Here is a 21,672-nt window from a genome sequence, read left to right as displayed (position 1 = left end):
GATCAGCTTAAGGCCAGCCTAGCCTACACGGAAAGACTATCTCACAACGCACACACACACACCATTCACTTTGCCTTACATAGCACTATTTTATCTCTAGATTCTAAAAATACTCTACCAACAAGGAGAAAGGTAAAAATAAAATTTTAAATGCCAATAAAAGATATTTAAACCTTCAATAAAGAATTTAAAAATTAACAAGCAAGCTAGGTGTGGTGGCCCATGCCTTTAATCCCAGCCCTGGGGAGGCAGAGGCAGGTGGATCGCTGTGAGTTCAAGGCCAGCCTGGTCTACAAAGCAAGTCCAGAACAGCCAAAGCTACACAGAGAAACCCTATCTCGAAAAACCAAAAAAAAAAAAAGAATTAACAAGCAGCAAGGAGTGGTGGTGCCGCCTGTAATCCTGCCACTCTGGGAGACAGAGGCAAGTGGATCTCTATGAGTTCCAGAGCAGCCTGGTCTACAACACGAGTCTAAGACAGTCCAGGCAACATAGAGGAACCCTGTGGGGGCTGGAGGGATTAACAAGCAAACAACAGGAAAAGATATTGATACAGCTGTACTTTTAATTAGAAAGGCCTTCCAAAAACTAAGTTTGAGCTGACACCTAAGAACAAAAATAGGGACGGGAGTGGTGGTGCACGTCTTTAATCCCAGCACTCGGGAAGCAGAGGCAGGAGCCTAGTCTACAAAAGTGAGTCCAGGAGAGTCAAGGCTACACAGAGAAACCCTGTCTCGGAGTAGGGGGCTGGGGGGTGGAGGGTAGAATAAAAACCACTCAGTGTGCTTGAGGTCAGCCTACACTTCATAAGGAGCTCCAGGAGAGCCAGGACTACAAAGAGGCGCTGTCTCATAAAAACAAAAACAAAAGTGGAAAGTCAGAAAATAGTGCCAAATGAAGTCAAACCACCATTAGGAGTTTAAAGATTTTTCCCCCAGATGTGTCTGACAGAAAACTGACTAGGTGTGACTCACATTTTAAGAATATCTAAGCACACTGTTAACTGGGTAGAAAATGTGTTGCATGAAGAGACCCGGGGTTAGTAAAGGTTAACATGACAATTCTGGCAAGCTACAATGGTGGCTTATCCTAGTAGGTGACAGCTATAAGGGTGCTGAGAGTGGTAAAAGAACTATTCAGTTACACTAGATTCAGATTTATACTTTTAGTTACTCTAAACAAGTTTCCTGGGGGCTGGAGAGATGGCTCAGAGGTTAAGAGCACTGGCTGCTATTCCAAAGGCCCTGAGTTCAAATCCCAGCAACAACAATGTAGCTCACAACCATCTATGAGATCTGGTGTCCTCTTCTGGCCTACAGATGTTACACACAGGCAGAGCACTGAATACATAATAAATAAATCTTTAAAAATAAGTTTCCTAGATATCCAATTTCCTCATCTTTCAATCACACATGCAAAGTTTAACATCTATAATAAGAGTTCATATCATGGCATTTTTCTTTTCTTTTTTCTTCTAAATAAGCTCTCAGGTACTATGTAGCTAAGGATGACATAAAACTTTTTTTTTCTAGACAGGGTTTCTCTGTGTAGCCTTGAATGTCCTGGACTCGCCTTGTAGACCAGGCTGGCCTCGAACTCACAGCGATCTGCCTGCCTCTGCCTCCCAAGGGCTGGGATTAAAGGTGTTCACTACCACGTCCAGCTCTAGTTCCTTTTTTAAACTATGTGTATTTGTTTTGTGTGCAATAAACTCCTTAACCCACTGAGTCCTCTTGCAGGCAGGCCCATATTATATGATCTTAAAACAGCCACAAGCTAATATGTAGACGTTTCTAAACCAAAAAATACTTAGAACCCCTTTTAATATTAAACATTAAGAAATAGAATATGGCTGGGGTGTGGTGGTGCATGCCTTTAATCCCAGCAATAGGGAGGCAGAGGCAGGTGGATCTCTGTGAGTACAGGACAGCCAAGGCTACACAGAGAAACCCAGCTGGGCGGTGGGGGGTGGGAGTGGGGGGGGCACAGGGTAGTTGGGGGGGAGAAAAAGCAAAAGAAATTTAATATGGGGCTGGAGATACGGCTCAGATTAAGAGCACTGACTGCTCTTCCTAATGGCCTAGGTTCAATTCCTAGTATCCACACAGTGGTTCACTACCATCTATATCTCCAGTTCCAAGGGACCCAACGCCTTCCTCTGGCCTTTGCAGGCAGCAGGCATGCAAGTGGTGCAGACATACACGCAGGCAAATCACCTACACATATAAAATAGCATAATTTAAAAAAAATTAATACTATTATTACATGAAAACGAAGGTCAAAAGAACAAAAAGTAATGACCATACTATACAAAGAGAACACAGAAGCGGGGCTTGGTGGCGCACCCCTTTAATCCCAACACTCAGGAGGCAGAGGCAGGCAGATCTCTGTGAGTGAGGCCGGCCTGGTCTACAAAGTGAGTGCAGGACAGCCAGGGCTACACAAGGCTACACAAAGAAACCCTGAGGAAAAGAGGAGGCAGCAACACACACGCCTTAAAATTGACACTGGGGCCAATGAGATAGCAAGTAATGACGCTTTTCCACAAACCTGGTGACCTAAATTCAATCCTCAAACCCACATAAGGGTGGGAAAAAACAAAACAAAACAAAACACCAACCCATTCCACAAAGTTGTCCTACAATTTCCACACACATACCTACACACTAGACACTTACAAATATACAATTTTTTCCCCTTAAAGTAATGCAAAGTACAGTCATCTTTGTTTATCCACTTACAAACAAAAAAAAATGATCTTTGCTTTTGGTCATTTGAAAAGCAAGTTTTAGTTCTCGTGAATATACAATGTACAGTCTAAAGACACCACTGTTTTGTTTAGAAGTGTTTAAATAGGTCTGAGTACATTTTTTTATTTTCTTGTAACTCTAATAGACAATCTAAACATTTAACTCTAATGTCTAACAAAAATACTCAACAAATAATGAGCACACACTATAACTATCTAAGAACTTACCCTTACAATCCACACTCCCATCATGCTGTTTAAGAGACTCCTACAAACATGTGAGAGGCTTATACAGCATGCGTTCGTGTCCAGAGTGGACTATATGAGAGCCAGCAAAATACCTCAGAGGATTAAAGCACTTGTCACACCAGCTAATGATGAGTTCAGGACCCAGAACTCACAGTATAAGGAACAAGCTCCCAAAAACAATCCTGACCTCTAATCCTTCACATACACATACATCCCACATTACACACATTCTGCAAATGAGATCCTATCTCAACAAACAAACCCACCCGTGTCATTCAAGCTAGTTTAAGTTTGTTATGAAAAGTCCACAATTTCTCTTTTGTTTTTTTAATCTTTCATCAAATACTGTGCACTGTGTTCCTGGCATTATGCTAAGTACTAAATATAGACAATGGAAACATAAAATCAGAAAAAGTCACTGCTACAACTGGCTACTTTTTGTCACCTAGTTTCTCCATTAAAAAGAACCAAGAATGCTACAATAACAGCAAGCACATGGGGGGACTAGGGCTGCAGGTGTGGGAAAGATGCAATGAGCAGGGTGCTTGCCTAGGACACAGGAACTCTGTGTTGGGTCCTCAGCACTGCAAAAACCTGATGTGGAACAAACTTGTCACCCCAACAATATGAGCAAGGAGATGGTAAGTTAACTAGATCTAGCACAGTCTGAGCTACACTCTGTCTTTAAAAAAAAAAAAAAAAAAAAAACTCAAACAAACCAAAGGCATGTCAAGTGGAAGCAAGAGCAGACAGACCTCTGAGCTCAAGGCCAACCTAGCCTACAGAGACTTCCTGGTGGCCAGGAATGCACAGAGAAACTCTGTCTTGGGGGGTGGGGTGGGGAGGCCAAAAGCCAGAGAGAAACTTTTACAAAAACCTAAGAGCCACTTCTTGGAGTATAAACCAATGTACTCAACTCTTTCTCTGATTCCACATCTTCACGTTCCCTTGTGAAATTCCCTCCCATTCATAATGTATCTGATTAACTTCTAAGTACATTTTATGTGCTGAGAGACAGCAGAGAGTAATACCAAACACAGCTTAAAAAGTACTGATACAAAAAAGAAAGAAAAAGTATTGCCGGGCGTGGTGGCACACGCCTTTAATCCCAGCACTCGGGAGGCAGAGGCAGGCGGATCGCTGTGAGTTCGAGGCCAGCCTGGTCTACAAAGTGAGTCCAGGACAGCCAAGGCTACACAGAGAAACCCTGTCTCAAAAGACCAAAAAAAAAAAAAAAAGAAAGAAAGAAAGAAAGAAAAAGTACTGATACTGCAGCATATGGTGTCATACACTTTTAGCCCTAGCACTTGGGAGGCAGAGGCAGGTGGATCTCTAAGTTCAAGGCCAGCCTGGTCTACACCAAAAGAGTCTAAGACAGCCAGGGCTACACAGAGAAACCCTGTCTTTAAAAAAAAAAAAAAAAAAAAAAAACCCAGAACCAACCCCCCCCCCAAAAAAAAGGCCAGGCATGGTAGCACACGCCTTTAATCCCAGCACTCAGGAGTCAGAGGCAGGCAGATTGCTGTGAGTTCAAGGACAGTCTGGTCGACAAAGCAAGTCTAGGATAGCCAAGGCTACACAGAGAAACCCTGTCTTGAAAAAACAACAACAAAAAACAAAAAACAAAAAAGAAACAACTGCTTCTCCCTTTAGCAGTAAGCTCCATTAAAAGGTATTTCAGATAAGCCCTGCCCACACCTGTAATCCCAGAAGCAGGTAGATCTCTGAGTTTCAGGGCACCCTGATCTACAAGTGAATCCAGAACAGCTAAGATAACACAAGAGAAACCCTGTCTCTAAAAACTCTAGCCAGGCATGGTGATGCACTACTTTAATCCCAGCACTAAGGAAGCAGAGGATAAATATGAGTTCAAGGCCAGCCTGGTCTAGTCTACAAAGCAGTCCAGGACAGCCAAGGCTACACACACACACACACACACACACACACACGTATACCAAGGTTAGTTATCCCTGCTAATAATAACACCAAATACACAGATATCATCAATATAAAAATAACCACACTTTGAAAGGAAGCAAGTATTTTACTCACATCATACACTAGATAAAATTATTAGATTTTTGGCAAAGCGATAAGAACACTCACCTCTGTTCCAATTCCAGGCTGCACACCTGAGTACACACTGTCTGGTGGAGGGCCGCCATACTTCCTCTGCCCTGTAGTTACATCCAGAGTGTAACCAGTCCTCTCAAGCAAAGCCTAAAGATAATTACATGTTATACTTGAAAATATAAATACACACATAAATCAGTGCATTAACCTTTTCTAAAAGATACTATAACTTTTTTTCTTTTCTTTTTTGAGACAGTATTTCTGCCTTGGCTATCCTGGACTCACTTTGTAGACCAGGCTGGCCACGAATTCAGAGAGATCCACCTGCCTCTGCCTCCCCAAGTGCTGGGATTACAAGTGTGCAGCACCACACCAGCTGATACCATAACATCTTATGAAATGTATTTTATGGTCAGATTTAGGGGGCTGGAGAGATGGCTCAGAGGTTAAGAACACTAGCTACTCTTCCAAAGGTCCTGAGTTCAATTCCCAGCAACCACATGCTGGCTCACAACCATCTATAATCAGATCTGGTGCCCTACTGTGGCCTGTAGGCGTACATGCAGGCAGGCAGGCAAAACACTGTATACACAATAAATAAAATAAAGCATTAAAAAAAAAAACGGGGAAAAGGCTACACAGAGAAACCCTGTCTTGAAAAAACAAAAAAAAGGGGGGGGGGGAGCAGCTGGAAATATAGCTCAGTTGATAAAATTATTTGTCTAGCATGGATGAGGCCCTAGGTTATATCCCCAGCAACACATAAAAACCAAAGAAGGGGCCAGGTGGTAGTGGTGCATGTCTTTAATCACAATATTCAGGAAAGAGAGGTAGGCAGATCTTTGAGTTTGAAGCCAGCCTTGTCTACAAATTGAGTGAGTTTCAGGACAGCCAGGACTACACAGAGAAACAAAAACAAAACAGGAAAAACAAAAAACCAGGTATGGTAGTGCATGCCTTAAACCCTGGCATAAGCAAGGTAAAGGCAGGAGATCCAAAGTTTAAGGCTAACCTCAGCTAAATATATAGCCTGTGCTACATGAAATCCTGTCTCAAAACAACAAAGCATTCTATATCCCCTATAATCCCAGCACTCCAGGATGGGGCAGGGCAATTCAGAGTTCAGAGCCAGTCACAGAGATACAAGGGAGTCTGAGGTCTGCTTAGGCTGTGTGGGCTACAGAGACACCAAATCCAAAGAAAAATGAGAGGCACTAGGTAACAGAGGCAACATGTCTTTAGTCCCAGCACTAGGAAGGCAGAGGCAGGTGGGTCACTGAGTTTGGGACCAGCCTGGTCTACAGAGCAAGTTCTAGTATGGCCAAGGCTACATAGGGAAATCCCGTCTAGAAATTTGCCCTCCTCCCAAAAAAAGAATGAGGGGCTAGAGAGACAGATAGTTTAGCATTTAAGAGTTTGCTCCTCTTCCAGAGGACTCTGCTTTAGGTAACAGCAACCACGTGAAATGTCTCATTATTAACTGTCTGTCATCTCCAGGTCCAGGGGGCCCAATACCCTCTTTTGGCCTCTGTGGGCACTGTAGTCATGTGCACAAACCCACACTCAGCCACACATACACATAATGAAAAACAGTAAAATATGTAAAAGGGGATGGCTGGAGAAATGACTTTAAAACAAGGAGCACCTGCTGCTCTTGCAGAAGTCCTAGGTTTGCTTCCCAGCATATACATGGCAGCTCACAACTATCCTTAACTATTCCATTTGTTTGTATCTTTTTTTGTTTGTTTGTTTTTTGTTTTTTTGTTTTTTGTTTTCTGTGTGTTACCCTGGCTGTCTGGACCCACTTTGTAGACCAGGCTGGCCTCAAACTCACAGTGATGCGCCTGCCTCTGCCTCCCAAGTGCTGGGATTAAAGGCATGTGCCACAGCCCAGCTTGTCTTATATTCTTACCATAACACAAACTCCAAAACAAACCAGACAATCTCACAGTATATACTCTAAATTTGGCAACTAACAAATAAATATACTCAGACTTCAGAAAATAAAATCTTATTATTTCTTGATTAGCATTCTATCTCATTAACATTAGTTAATAAAAGTCATAGAAAAGATGCCCTTGCCCTCAAAGAGCTTGCACTATAGATAATATTTATATGAAGGGCCTATAGAGTATTTTTTGTTAGCAGGGCGTGGTGGCGCAGGCCTTTAATCCCAGCACTCAGGAGGCAGAGACAGGCTGATCGCTGTGAGTTCAAGGCCAGCCTGGTCTACAGAGTTCAAGATAGAGGGCAACAGAGAAACCCTGGGGGAGGAGGGGATCTTCTGTTGGCGCACAAAATATGTAATCTACCAAGAAAGAGAAGAGCTTTGCACATTATATTTTTAATTAACAGAACACCACAACTTATGTTTATTAGGTTAGTTAATCCTGGAATTCCACAGGTATAAATGTTTTATACCTTCCATTTTTCTACCTTTGAAAAACTCATGGGAGGGGGAGGGAATACACAGAAAGACCTTCTGCAAAACAGTGGAGTGTGGTACTCCAGAAGCCTAAGAGCTGGGATTTTAAGGGTCTTTGAGGGGTCTTTCTTCCGCAATTTAGGGTTAGTGAGCCAAACAGAATTTCTATATAGTAGTTTGGAATTCGTGTAAGAATGGGGCTAGTTCATTCCACAAGTGACAAGGAGAAAAGAATAAAGGTACTTTACAAAGTTAGTTATATCTACACATAAGCCACCTGTGCAAACATCTCCCAATACAATTCAATTTAAACTGGGAGGACAGCTCAGGATAGGATGCTTACAAAGTGTGAAGCTGTGGGTTAGATCCCAAGAGCTGGGGATGGGGGTAATCTCTGCAATATCAAAACTACCCATTTAACTAGGTCTTTTAGGAAAAGCCTAATTTACCTTTCAAAGCAGTGTATCTAAGTAATAATAATGACTGGGGATGGTAGATACAACTCTAGGAGGTAGGCACAACCATGACCATTTTATAAATACACTGAGATCAGAGAAAACTCAAAAGGAAGAAAAGCAGGTTAGAATACAACAGCTCTTTCCCAAAAAGAAAAAGTCCCAGGCTCATAATTTTCAAGTCAGCACTCAGGCAGCTGAGGCAGGATCACCATGAGTTTGGGACCAGCCTGAGCTACACATTTAAGTTCCAGGCCAGCTTGAGCTGCTAATGGAACCCTGCACCAAACAAAACATAAAGAGTGCTTATAAAGTAATACATGTCCCTCCTTGTCAGAAGACCAAGGATGAAGAAAGAGTGAATTAGAGCTTTCCACCAAATATTATAACTCCCCAAGTCATGTTTTTACCTTGATCTTTGCCTCGTCAGGCCCTTTTGTGGACTCTTGCACCTTGCTGCCTTGCTTCTCTCTTTGCCTGTAGGTCTTCATAACTCCACATAAAAATGCACTTTTGTTCTAAAACACGCAAGCAATTTAAAGGGAGAATTACCAGGAATCTCTGAAGGGTCAAATACACAATTAAATTTAAATGATGGTGCTTTAAGACCAACTTTTTTTTGTTTGATTTTCACAGGGTTTCCCTGTGTAGCCTTCAAGAGCAACTTTTAACAATACTATTCATTCCATTCATTCTGCAAATACTTTGACGTGCCAGCTGAAGCAGGCAGCATTAAGACAGCGCCTCAGGGAGCTTACCTTCCAAACTGAAGGGGAAAAAATAGTCTTCCATTTGTTAATATTTAATTGAATATAGACTATCTTTCCAAGATGGCTAAAGGGCTGGGCATGGTGGCGCAGGCCTTTAATCCCAGCACTCAGGAGGCAGAGGCAGGCGGATCGCTGTGAGTTCGAGGCCAGCCTGGTCTACAAAGTGAGTCCAGGACAGCCAAGGCTACATAGAGAAACCCTGTCTCAAAAAACCAAAAACAAAACAATCAAACCAAGATGGCTAAAGGAACTTCTCTCACAAAAGTAGATAAATAGCTCCCCCAAAATTTTAATGTAAACAATTATAATATATAAGACCTTAATAGTAACAATAATCAACCACGAATTTTAAAGTTTTTAAAGTAACTTACTGTATAAAAACGAAGACTTTTGCTTTGTGCTTATGCTTCTGAAACTCTTTTGACACAGATGATCTTTTTTCCCTTTAGTTTTTCCATAGGAGAGATAATCACAAACAAAACAGACCACTTCCCCACAGGAAACAAAGTATTGTCGCAGTTCAACAGATACAGATCATTAGCTGCTCAGATGCATTTGCTAGTACTGACCTTACCTGAACATGAGATAAGTCACTTTCCTTGAACTGCTGTAGTACAGACAGAGCTCCTTCTTCATTAAATTCCCTGAGAGCATCAATTGCTCTTTCATCAAGATCGACATAAGCTACCAACCCTAAAAATTAAATTGAAAAGGGTTAACATTATTGCAATAAAAGGAGTAAGCTAAACTGTCCAGTAAGGTCTAGTAGAGTTGTCATATTCAATACATCTCTGACAAACTGCATTTTCATTTAACTGTACGCATATACATAGCTATACAAATAATATATAACAAGGTTAAGTGCAAATACAAAAATCAAAGATAAAATGTCAACAACTATAAACATGAATTTTAACTTAAAAAAAAAAAAAAACTTCAGTGGGAAGGTTCTAAAGTGTTTCCAACTCCCCAAACAGCAGTAAGTTCTGAAAGTCTGATGCACATACAGATGAACCATTCATTCACTTAAGGAATTCTGGTTTATATTAGAGTGGTAAGAATATATTGTCTTTTCCAAGATTAAACATTCAAATTTTGGGTTGTTATACTTGTTTACTATAGAAGAGTTAGGAGAAAATATGTGAACCAATTTTACTTAATTTTTTCCACTCCAAAGAGTGTCAACGGTTTTCCCTATAAAGCACAAAAATAAATTAAAATGTATCTATCCAAGCATCTACTTTGCTGCAGTCAGAATGTGGAAAGGCATAATTTTAAAGTCTACAAATGCAAGTGCAGCTTGCTAAATCAATTCTGAAAGTTGTATTTTAAGTCAGTCTTTTGCTCTTCTGAAGTAACAAGCTGAGACTTAAAAGAAGCTGTGGCATTCACATTGTCAATAATGACAATCTCTTTCAAATATCAGTAAAAAAAAGTTACAGATTTTTAAATTATGCAGAAAATAGATGTGCTGCATTCTATAAGTGTAGTCTATTTAACTACACACAGAATATGTACTATGTTTAAAATAACTCAATACATAAGGACCCTTTTCAGAATTGGTCCAGTGTAAAATACAACTAGTTGACAGAGACCATCCCCTGCCCCAAGTCCATATGAACTAACATCAAGTGACTGTATTTTGGTAAAGCCAAAAAGAATTTTATTTTATACTGTAAATAAACTGAAAATAAAGTAATGCCACTTGCAAATTATTGTTTAAAAATGTTGCCATGTCATGTTTTAAAAGCTCAAAATGAACATGGCTAAGTAATATTTGAATATTTCATACCACCACCCAAAGCCACGATTCAGGACAATCATCAATCCATCCTGTCAATCCAATCCTACACCCAAATCATCAGCCTCTTAGTAGTAACAAAACACTATACAGGGTGCGTCTCTAAACAGATCACTGCCAGTTCTCTAGGGCAGAATGTCACAGAAAGTTCCTGAGGACTGGTTTTCAAATGGGACCATCACCCAGGAGTCATTTTCATAAGCCATTTTAGTGTCTAAAAGTAAATCTCAGCTGTGAGATTTGAAATATTTTAAGAAAAAAAAAAGCACAGCTATGTCTACTATATTTAAGACATTTCTAAGAAACAATTCAATTCTCTCTCCTGATCTGGATAGGCACACAAACACAGAGTAAGAAAGTTTCCATCTATGGCCCCAAAGGAGGACACATTTATTTACGAACACCATTCCCTAAGGGTAAATATTTCTCTCCCTCTTTAAAACTTCAAACCACTTACAACCAACCATATTAAGATGTTCAAATTTGCTTAAGCACTTAACCATGGGACATTAAGGAGAAAAAACAAAAACAAAAACAGCTGTTACAAACCAAACACTTCCAAATTACTGAGAGATGTGAAGTTCTGTCTATTAGAAACTAGACAGGCCACAAACTCTCACAGAGTCTGACATATATTATCATTTCAGACAATACAGTCTAACTATTCCTCTTATTATGCCACCTAATCAGACCTAAGCTGATTTAACAATCACTTAAAAGGCTAAAAGTAGAAAAGTAAAAGCAAAATGATGACTGATTTAGGTTAAGGGGAAAATGCAAAATTTGGTATGCTGAAACATACATTTTAATTGGTAGTAAATCTAAGATAAATTGATGTTCTGTTCTGAAGCAACTAAGACTGCATATTCAACACTAAGAAGGCTTCAAAATAATGAAATAGGAATAAAGTCAAACCCAATATGCCCTCAATGAAGGGAAAGTCATATTCAGCTCTACACAGATCAGAAACAGTAAGCATTATTTAACCTTAAAAATCTATAAAATTCAGAGTGGTTTGCCCTCACTTTCATAACCAGTCAGAAACAAGAAATGCATATTATACCTGTCTGAAATATTTCATCAAGTCTCTCTGCCACCTTCTGTGGGAGGCCTGCCTCTATCAGTGTCTTGTAGTGTTCTGTGTGAGTTACACTGGAAGTATCCATTGGTTCTTCCTCTTCTTTTAACTGTACCGCATTACCATTCACCTGATTAGCCATTTTATTATGCTGCTGGAAAAAATTCAGGAGCTATATTACATTAAGCCAGAAATAACTAGTTTGTAGGACAATGCATGATTTACCTGAACTAATTTGTACACATGCTGCTAATAACAACTATCCAGAAAGTTATATGCCTTTTTGTGAGTAGCTGATCTAAATTTTCAATAAGAATCTTGTGAAACTATAGAAAATGTACATGGAAGTATTGGATCCTTAAGCAACTTCATGTACTCTGGGTTAAGAGGGCTTTAATTTACTCAGGGTACAATTGCTGAGTAACAAAAGCAGCTGTTGTGTTCTGGGGAGCAGATCAACAAACCACCACAAAATCCTAAAGCCCCTTCAGCTTATGATTTGCTAAAAGTTGGTTTAAAACAGAATGAACACCCACACATGACTTAATTAAGGTTTAAGAACTTTTCATTCTTCCTAGCTTTGCTTCGGAAACAACACAGGTATGAAATAAATCCATGTTGTATCTGGGTCAATGAGCTGGTGGCTTGGGTTCTCTCCACTTCACTTTACAAACACAACTTTCACACTGATTTTGTTCTAAGATTAATTTGCTATTCCCATTCACAGATTTAAAAGAAAAAATGACCAACTTTAAAAGCTAAGCCATTGTTTAAAGTCTACGTAAAAATAAGTGAGCTATAGTTGAGATTGCTTCTTGTTCAAAAAAAAAAAATCAGAGTATGAGTTGAATTTTTCTTGTGAGAGAAAGTTGCAAAAACTACTGAATAGACAACTTCCAAAAAACTTCACAAACACTATCTAATTGGCATAAACTTCGGTCAGATTTCTCAGATTAACCTACCAAAATCATTTTGTATGTTCAGCCTGTATATAATGCTGAAATGGACCAATTCCCTGAAAAGAGTACATTACAAAAGCGTACAAGGCCAGTCTATGCTACCTCAAAGTCAGGGAACTCAAGTGTGTGTCTGTGGTAAAATTATAACGTGATGACGATAACTGGTGGCACAGTAAAGATATTGCGGCACATATGAAAATAAAGGCAGGATGAAGGTGTCTCAAGGAAATACCTACTCTTCTTGAAGTAACTCAAGATAGCCAAAAAGAAGAAAATACAAGTCACCTAAAAAAGTACCAGAGCCTAAGATAACCAATCACCTCGTGATTACTCAAACACTACACAAATGACGCAAATGCGCCAGGTACTGTTTCCTGTCATAAAACACCTCTTCGTTTGAAAATCCGGTAATACTTAGTTGGAGTTAATGAGAGGAGAAAGAGGGGAGGCAACAGGAGAACGGAAACTGTGAAAAGCGCTACTCAGAGAATGACCTGAACAACTAGCCGCGTGGCTTCCCACATCGCAGAGTTCTCTCTCCCTCACCCTCTAAGGTCTAAGAGACGCCGACTGTACTTAAACTCTGGGTGGACAAATGTAAATCTCCAGGCAAGCCTCGAACTCTGTCGGATGAACTAGCAAAAATGGAAATATCCAAAACTGGCACAAGAACCTATCAACACGTAAGATGAGCATCCAATACAACCCAGTCCTGAGAAGAAGCATTCTGACTCCAACATCTTTCTGTGAACATGCATCCGTGGTTTCCCACTCCCTCCCAAACACTGCAGTAAGACCACCACAACTCAGAAGTCCTATTGCAAGACCTTCCCAGCACAGCACCTGCGAATACTATGTTACAGGAGAAGCAAATTAACTGAGAGGGTCAAAGAACATCTGTTAAGGTGGAGTGGTTTTTAAAGTATGTGTGAAGCAAAATGACAAGTTATGTATAAAACACAAGAAAGATATTGAAGGTATTTATGACTATCGTTGATAGTAAAACTGTTTTGAAATTTCCAGATTTTTGTCAACTGTTAACAAAAAAATAAAAGTAAAATAAGACTCCAGGAAATAAAACCTTCAGATCAAGACAAAAATAATTAATTAATTAATTAATTAAAACCTCTTCAAGCCAAATACGAAAAGTGCTCATTTAAAAGACTTTTATGTTATGAGACCATTTAAAACTCATGTCAATTCAACACAATGCCACACAGCCAAACCATATTTCTGGATGCAGCAAATATACTAACGTGACTGGAATCCTTTGATGTAAACATTTTTGCAAAAAAAAGAAAAAAAGAAAATTACAAAACAAAGCCATTTTAAAAAGATTTATAAGGGCCGCGGGAGATTGGGAAGTCAGTACTAGCTCCTCCCTGACTTTTGGCGAACATCTCTAATCAAAATGTTAAGAGAAGGGCTTTAAAAGAGCCAACGAAAGCTAACGGTTATCTCAAAGCTCGGGAGTGTCAAACCCTTAATCACTACGACCGATTCCTGACACATACACTGCTTCTAAAGGGCAGGAGGAGGGGGGGAAAAATCTCAAACAGGTAACGAGAAAGGACTGAACCTTTCAAGAACCCCTGGGGCTTTCGTCGTGAAATTCTGGCCACATGGTTACTACCATGTAAGAAAAAAAAAAAGCGCTTTCCAATGTGGAGCGCCTATGACATTCTCAGAATTACCTAGCTCAGGCGCCGCTCGAAACCAAGTGTCACGGCCTCTAGTAGTCATTTTTTCCTTCAAATCCCGGCTCCAAGCATGCAGGGTGGGAATGGGACAAGGAGGCAGCACCACCACCCCCTCCCCATACCTCGGCCCCTCGGCACCGACTCCCACAAAAAGTTTACTCCCAGCTCAAGTCACCCTAGGAATTACACCCCGCCCTCGGCTCACCCCACCCCCTCGGGCGCGACCCGGTTATCAACACATCCCACTCGCGGCCCGCAAAGCCGTGGGCCAAGCTTGACCGCAGGCCTGGGGGGGGTGGGGGGGGAGACGGTGGGGGGGGGCGGACACACCGGGGGTTCAGGGGAGACGCCTGAAACCCTTCGCCCGGCCGGCGGGCGGGCGGAGGCGGGAAAAGGACCGGCAGGCCTTGGAGGACAGCGGACCGAGGGACCGGGCACCGGAGGGGGCTGCGGAGGATGAACGAGAGAAAGAGAGAGAGAGGAGGCGGCCCGCGGCGGGACTCAGGCCCACGGCTGCGCGGCCCGCCCGTGCAGAAGCCGCCCCCGGCCCATCCCCACCCCCACCCTCGGGCCTCGGAGCAAAGACCCAAACTGGCAGGCCAGGACGCCCGGAGCCTGGGGCCCCGACCGAGTCCGGTCAGACCGGGACTCCCGGCCCCACTCCCCGCGCTCCCCACCCCCCACGGGCCAGCGCGAGACTCACCAGGGCAGAGCGGGGGGCCGGAGGCCTGGCCCGTGAGAATCGGCGCGAGGCGCTTTGAAAACGACTAGAAATGGCGCGCGCGCCACCCCCTCCCCCCCCCTCATGGACAGAGACGCGATCCCGGCAGCACGCGGGGTTTCCCGGAACTGCTTCCAGGGACTTCGGGCGGCGGAGCAATCAGCCCACGAGGCTGCGTGACAGGCAGCTCAGCCGGCCAATGAGAGAGAGGGAAAGCGGGCCCCCGGGCCGGCGACTCCGAGAGCCAATCGGTGCGGCCGTCGGGCTGAGCCAATGAGGGTTCTCAGCGCCACTGGCTGTGGCGCCTCCGGGGCGGGGGCATGCACACAAAGGGGTCTGTTGGTGGGAGCCCCTGGTTGTGGCGAGGCTGCGGGGCTGCAGGCCTTGCGTGGCAGATGCTCCTCCCTCTTCGTCTACCGCGGTCCAGAGGCTGAAAAAAAATCTAGGCCTCGCGCCGCGTGGCCGCCTCCGGAGCCCCGCCCCCCTTGGGTCCCCTGTGTCCACGCTCTGCAATGGCACGGCGCGCGGGAGTCGCTTATCCTCCCCCCCCCCATCCTCCCTCACTCTTGCCTGGCTGGCGGGCCGCATAGCGTAGGTCCCAAACACACCCTTCGCAACGCGCTCGGCTCCATAGCTAGATCATCTTGGCTCTAGTCAAAACACAATTTTTCTTTTTTTTTATTTTATTTTTTTCTGGTTTTTCGAGACAGGGTTTCTCTGTGCAGACTTGGCTTGTCGTAGACTCACTTTGTAGACCAGGCTGGCCTCGAACTCATAGCGATCTGCCTGCCTCTGCCTCCCGAGTGCTGGGATTAAAGGCGTGTGCCACCACGCCCAGCTCCTGTCAAAACACAATTTAAGGATGGTTTGACTCGTTGGTATTTTTTTTTCTTTGGTTATTTTAGGATTTTCAAGACAGGGTTTCTCTGTGTAGCCTTGGCTGTCCTGGACTCACTTTGTAGACCAAGATGACCTTAAGAACTCACAGCGATCCGCCTGCCTCTGCCTCCCGGAGTCCTCTGCCTCCCGAGTGCTGGGATTAAAAGCGTACACGCCCCCCCCCTCCCCCGCGTTTTTAAATGTGCGTCTGCACGTGTTGGGAATTTGGTAACCAAAGTGGCAGTGTTGGGAGGTGGGGCCTCTAGTGGGAGGTGTTTCAGGCACTAAGTCTCCACCCTCGATGGATACTTTCGAAGGCCTCCAGGCTGTGCTTTTGACTTCTGATTGATTTTCTCTGCATCTTTTGGGCTTTCACCATAGGGTGACACAGCAAGAAGACCCTTATCCCGTGTGCCCATCAACACTGGATTTCCCCTGCCTACAGAACTGTAAAAATTTACATCCACTTGTGGGGGCTCAAATGCAACCTTAAAAACCCGACTTTGAATCTAGCACCTGAGTAAAAAGCCTTGCGTAACCACAGGCACCTGTAAATGCCAGTGTTGGTGTGGGCTGACCCAGAATTGTTGGAGCTTGCTGCCAGCTTAGCTCCAGGCTCAATGAGTGACCCTGTCCCAAGGGAATAAAGCGGGGAGTGGAAAAGCAGGACGCCCACCATCCTCCTATGACCTTGGTCTGCACCTCCCTTCACACACACAAACACACAAGCAAGCAAATTAAATAAAACCCTGTCCTCTATAAATTTTCCCATAGCAGGTATTTGATCCTAGCAATACTAAAAAGGCTATGGCACTCATTAGGTGTCCAGTACCAAGCAAGTATTATGGGATGTAAAACACCGTCATGCTGGGAACTGAGGCTGCAGTTCAGTGTTACAGCATGTACTCCCATACAAAGGGCCCTGAGGTCAGAGCCCAGCTTGGGGGATGGGGGTGGCAGCGGTGGGGGGTGGGGGGAGATCCGGAGGTTGGAGAGACCCAGAGAGACCCAGGTTCAGTTCCAGCACTTTCATGGTGCCTCACAAATGCCTGTTACTCGAGTTCCAGATCTGATGCCCTCTGCTGACCTTTTTTTTTTTTTAAGATTTATTTATTATTATGTATACAGTGCTCTGCCTACATGTACACCTGCAGGTCAGAGGAGGGCACAGATCACATTAGAGATGGTTGTGGGCCACTATGTGGTTGCTGGGAATTGAACTCATGACCTCTGGAAGAGCAGTCAGTGCTCTTAACCACTGAGCCATCTCTCCAGCCTCTCTGCTGACCTTCTTAGACACTAGGCACACATGTGGTATGCGAACACATATGCAGGCAAAGCACCCAAACATAGAAAATGAATAAATCCAAAAAAAAATAAAAGTTAAATAAGCTTTTGTTTCTTAGGAAATTACAGGGCACTAGAATATTCAAATCAAAGCTTTCTCATCTACTGTTCACAAAGAGAATGAAGACTGTTTATTTGTTTATTTGTTTGTTTGTTGACCCAGGGTCTATCTGTGTAGCCCTGGCTATCCTGGAACTTACTATGTAAACAAAGCCTGCCCTGACTTCACCAAAATCTGCTGGCCTCTGCCTCCCTGCTGGCAGGACAGGTGTGTACCTATTATGTCTGGCCCATACCTTTTTTGGTTTGGGTGCCTTTTACAGTTTTTTGTTTTGTTTTGTTTTGTTTTTTGTTTTTTACTGGGTGTGGGATATTTTGCCCGTATGTAGTCTGTGTGCCTGGTGCTTGCAGAGGTCAGAAGAGGGTCTTTGATCCTCTGGATTACAGATGGTAGTGAGCCACCATGTGGGTCCTGGGAATTAGACTCAAATCCCCTGGAAGAGAGCAACAAGTACTCTTAACCTCTGAGCTAACTCTCCCGCCCTTCATCAAAGGTTGGTTGGTTGGTTGGTTTTGATTTTTCTTTTTCTTTTTTTTTCTTTGTTCTTTTGGGTTTTTTTGTTTGTTTGCTTGTTTGTTTTGCTTTGTTTTTCAAGACAGTATTTTTCTGTGTAGCCCTGGCTATCCCGGAACTACTCAGTAGCCCAGGCTGGCCTCCAGAGATCCACCTACCTCCGCTTCCCAAGTGCTAGGACTAAAGGTGTGCACGCAACCACTCCAATTGAAAAGTATTTTTCCCTTTTCCTGTAAGAGGCCAGAGATGACTTGCAAAGATGGTTCACTACTCTCTGGACCCTGAACACCCTACAAAATGATACAAATCAACAGGTTCAAATCAGGGGCTGGAGAGATGTCTCAGCAGATAAAAGCACTGGCTGCTCTTCCAGGGATCCTGAGTTCAAATCCCAGCAACCACATGATGCCTTAACAAACATCTATAATGAGATCTAGTGCCCTCTTCTGGCCTGCAGGTGTACATGCAGGCAGAATAGTGTGCAAATAATATATCAGTAAGTCTTAAAAAGAAGAAGGAGGGGGAGGAAGAGGAAGAGGAGGAGGAGGAGGAGGAGGAGGAGGAGGAGGAGGAGGAGAAGAAGAAGAAGAAGAAGAAGAAGAAGAAGAAGAAGAAGAAGAAGAAGAAGAAGAAAGAAGAAGAAGAAGAAGAAAGAAGAAGAAACCGTGTGCATGGTTCCCACGGTAAAGCGGACCCCCCAGGCCAAACAGTGGGGCTGGACAAAGGGTTGGATTTTGCTGCACATGTGTAAAATGCTGAAAGTAAAGCTGAACTTAAGGGTTTAGGTGTAGATTCTCTAGTTATTGAACATATCCAATGAAGAAAGCACCTGGGATGTGCCGGCAAACTCACAGAGCTCATGGCCAGATTACCCTGTACACAACTCTTCCAGCCACATTGAGATGATCCTCACCGGAAAGGAACAAATGGTTCCAAAGCCAGAAGAGGAGGTTCCAGAAGAAACAAAAACTGATGGCACAGGGATAAATTTAGCATAAAATAAATACAGATAGGCTCAGCAGTTAAGAGTGTTCCTGGTCCGCTCTTCCAAAGGTCCCGAGTTCAATTCCCATCTATAGTCAGAGCTGGTGCCCTCTTCTGGTATGCAGGTGTACATGCAGGCAAAACTCGTGTGTGTGTGTGTGTGTGTGTGTGTGTGTGTGTGTGTGTGTGTGTGTTACATAAATCTTTTTTGTAAGTGCAGATAAGCCAGGCATGGTGGCTCACACCTTTAATCCCAGCACTTGGGAGGCAGAGGCAGGTGGATCGCTGTGAGTTTGAGGCCAGCCCAGTCTACAAAGTGAGTCTAGGACAGTCAAGGCTACACAGAGAAACCCTGTCTTAAAAAAACAAAACACGGGCTGGAGCAATAGCTCAGAGGTTAAGAGCACTGGCTGCTCTTCCAGAGGCTCTGAGTTCAGTTCCCAGCAACCACATGGTGGTTCAAAACCATCTATAATGTGATCTGGTGCCCTCTACTAGCGTGTAGCTGTACATACAGACACAACATTATATACATAATAAATAAATCTCTTAAAAAAACAAAAAACAAAAAAAAAAACAAAAAAACAAAACACACACACACACACACACACACACACACACACACACACACAAAAGTGCAGATAAAGGTAAAGTAAAGGTCACAGGCTGGAGAGATGGCTCAGCGGTTAAGAGCACTGCCTGCTTCTCCAGAGGTCCTGAGCTCAATTCCCAGTAACCACATGGTGGCTCACAACCATCTATAATGAGACCTGATACCCTCTTCTGGGGTGCAGGTGTACTTGCAGGCAGAACACTGTATACATAAGGATAAATAAATAAATCTTTCTTTAAAAAGTAAAAGTCACAAGAAAGAGAGAGAGAGAGAAGAAAGAAAGGAAAAAGAGAGAAAAGGAAAAGAAAACATACTTTCCGTTAGTCTTAACTGCTGAGCCATCTCTCCGGCTCCTTCATTTAGTCTCAAGGTGGCAGGGTTATCAACTGAGGAGTCATCAGTCAATAAAAGCATGAGGGGATGCCATGCACCATGGCAGGTGGCATTATACACCAAAACATCTCACCAGCCTGTTTTTTGTTTGTTTTGTTTTTGGATGTTTTTTTGGTTTTTGTTTTTGGTTTTTGGTTTTTGGTTTTTCAAGACAGGGTTTCTCTGTGTAGCCTTGGCTGTCCTGGACTCACTTTGTAGACCAGGATGGCCTCGAACTCACAGCAATCCACCTGCCTCTGCCTCCCGAGTGCTGGGATTAAAAGCGTGTACTACCACTGCCCTACTTTGTTTTGTTTTATTTTTTTTTTCAAAACAGAGTTTCTCTGTGTAGCCTTGGCTGTCCTGGACGCACTTTGTAGATCAGGTTAGCCTCAAACTCACAGAGTTCTATCTCTGTCTCCCAAGTGCTGGGATTAAAGACATGCCCCACTGCACCCAGCTCCCAGCCTACTTTTAAAAAAGCAAAATCAACTTTTAATTCCAGTTAGGATTATCAATTCCAATGTATTAATCTTTTTTTAAAAAATCAAATCCAATTTTTAAAGTGTTAAATACTAGGACACAAAATTCTTCCATTCTACAGCAGTGGAATTCCCTGGCGACTCACCACCAGGGCCTCAGAGTACTCACCCAGTGACACCAAATTCCACATCCACTTTAAAGAAACCAAAACAGGCAGCAGCGACAGGAGGCACATTCCTGCAGTTGCTGCACATAGCTCCTTTGACCCTAATTATTTTTGGGCTTCTCTGTAAGCAGGCAGAAGAGCTACGCAGGCCATGGGGGTGATAGAGTAAGTTCTTAACTCAAATTCTCTTAGATTCTAAGGTAAGTATTACCAACCATATTCAGCTACACAAGTTAAATACACAGTTTCCCAGATCCAATTCTACAGGGATTGTGAATCCTGTTTCCAACATCAGTGTGGTGCTGCGAAGTAATTACAGCGTTCGGTCTAACTTTAGCACATGTTTGGAAATTGAACCAAACACTAAATAGACTGTGTATATAACTAAGCCCTCATTACTCTTAAGCTAAAATATCCTCTGCAGGACGGGGCTCCTGCCCTGTAATTATCCCGAATAATAACCACAATATAAGGCGTTTTCGTTTACATCCTTCCTTCCAAACTCCAAACTCATAAACATCTTGCCCACGTTTGCACATCCTGAAATGTGACAGGTCTTTTGTGCTGTGACTCTACTGTCTGGTCTCTCTTTCAGGGTCCTCTGGTCTCCTCCAGACCATCATCTGCTGGTGTTCCCAGGATTCCTCAGCCCTTCCCGTGCTTTTGGTGCCACTATTTTTTTTTTCCTTTTCTTTTTTGGCCGGATGTCACGTGACTCGGGCAGCCCTCACACTCACTATGGAGCACTGAGAATGACCTTGAACTGCTGCTCTCCCTGCCTCATCCTCTCCAGCGCTGAGCTTACACTTGTGCATTGCCCCATCCAGTTTACAAGGTGCCGGGGATCGAACCCAGGACTTCCAGCAGTCTTAGCCAAGCACTCTACCTGTAACAACTGGCTTCAATTCCAGTCTATTTACTAGGTATGGTGTGTGTGTGTGTGTGTGTGTGTGTGTGTGTGTGTGTGTGTGTGGCAATGGCAATCTTTTTGTCTTAGCCTCACAAGCACTGGGAAAACCACATGTGCCACCATGCTCAGCTTCCATGTTTCTTTATCTGCAAAAACATGTCTGGTCTTGAACTTCGCATTCATTCTTTTTACTTATTTATTTATTTATTTATTTATTTATTTATTGGTTTTGGAGACAGGGTTTCTCTGTGTAGCCATCTTGGAACTCTCTTTGGAGACCAGGCTGGCCTCGAATTCACAGCGATCCACCTGCCTCTGCCTCCCAAGTGCTGGGATTAAAGGCGTGCACCACCATGCCCAGCTT

General features: G+C 43.3%; 1 protein-coding gene and 1 long non-coding RNA gene across 10 annotated transcripts in view; both read right to left on the bottom strand.

Annotated features, from left to right (window-relative positions):
- Positions 1–15,112, bottom strand: part of HNRNPR (heterogeneous nuclear ribonucleoprotein R) — a 38,903-nt gene extending 23,791 nt beyond the window's left edge. For 2 of the 9 annotated variants that reach the window (XM_084788294.1, XM_084788290.1), the window contains exons 1-5: positions 14,963–15,096; positions 11,586–11,751; positions 9,296–9,414; positions 8,362–8,469; positions 5,105–5,218 (exon numbers count right to left, since the gene is read on the bottom strand). In XM_084788294.1, the coding sequence (XP_084644420.1) occupies positions 5,105–5,218; positions 8,362–8,469; positions 9,296–9,414; positions 11,586–11,742 (498 nt within the window). In that variant the 5' untranslated portion in view covers positions 11,743–11,751; positions 14,963–15,096. Of the gene's footprint in view, positions 1–5,104; positions 5,219–8,361; positions 8,470–9,290; positions 9,415–11,585; positions 11,755–14,253; positions 14,417–14,962 lie in introns of those variants that run through there. The other 7 variants (XM_084788291.1, XM_084788298.1, XM_084788292.1 and 4 more) reach the window with 7 other exon arrangements.
- Positions 15,113–15,645: 533 nt separating this feature from the next.
- LOC311601060 lies at positions 15,646–15,993 on the bottom strand. Its single transcript, XR_014780451.1, has 2 exons — positions 15,936–15,993; positions 15,646–15,821 (listed from the first exon to the last, which is right to left on the bottom strand). It is a non-coding gene; the product is annotated as an uncharacterized lncRNA (long non-coding RNA).
- Positions 15,994–21,672: the final 5,679 nt, after the last annotated feature.

Source organism: Acomys minous (assembly GCF_964271855.1).
Source record: "Acomys minous genome assembly, chromosome: 6".
Lineage (NCBI taxonomy): Eukaryota > Metazoa > Chordata > Mammalia > Rodentia > Muridae > Acomys > Acomys minous.
This window is presented reverse-complemented; position numbering and strand designations above follow the sequence as displayed.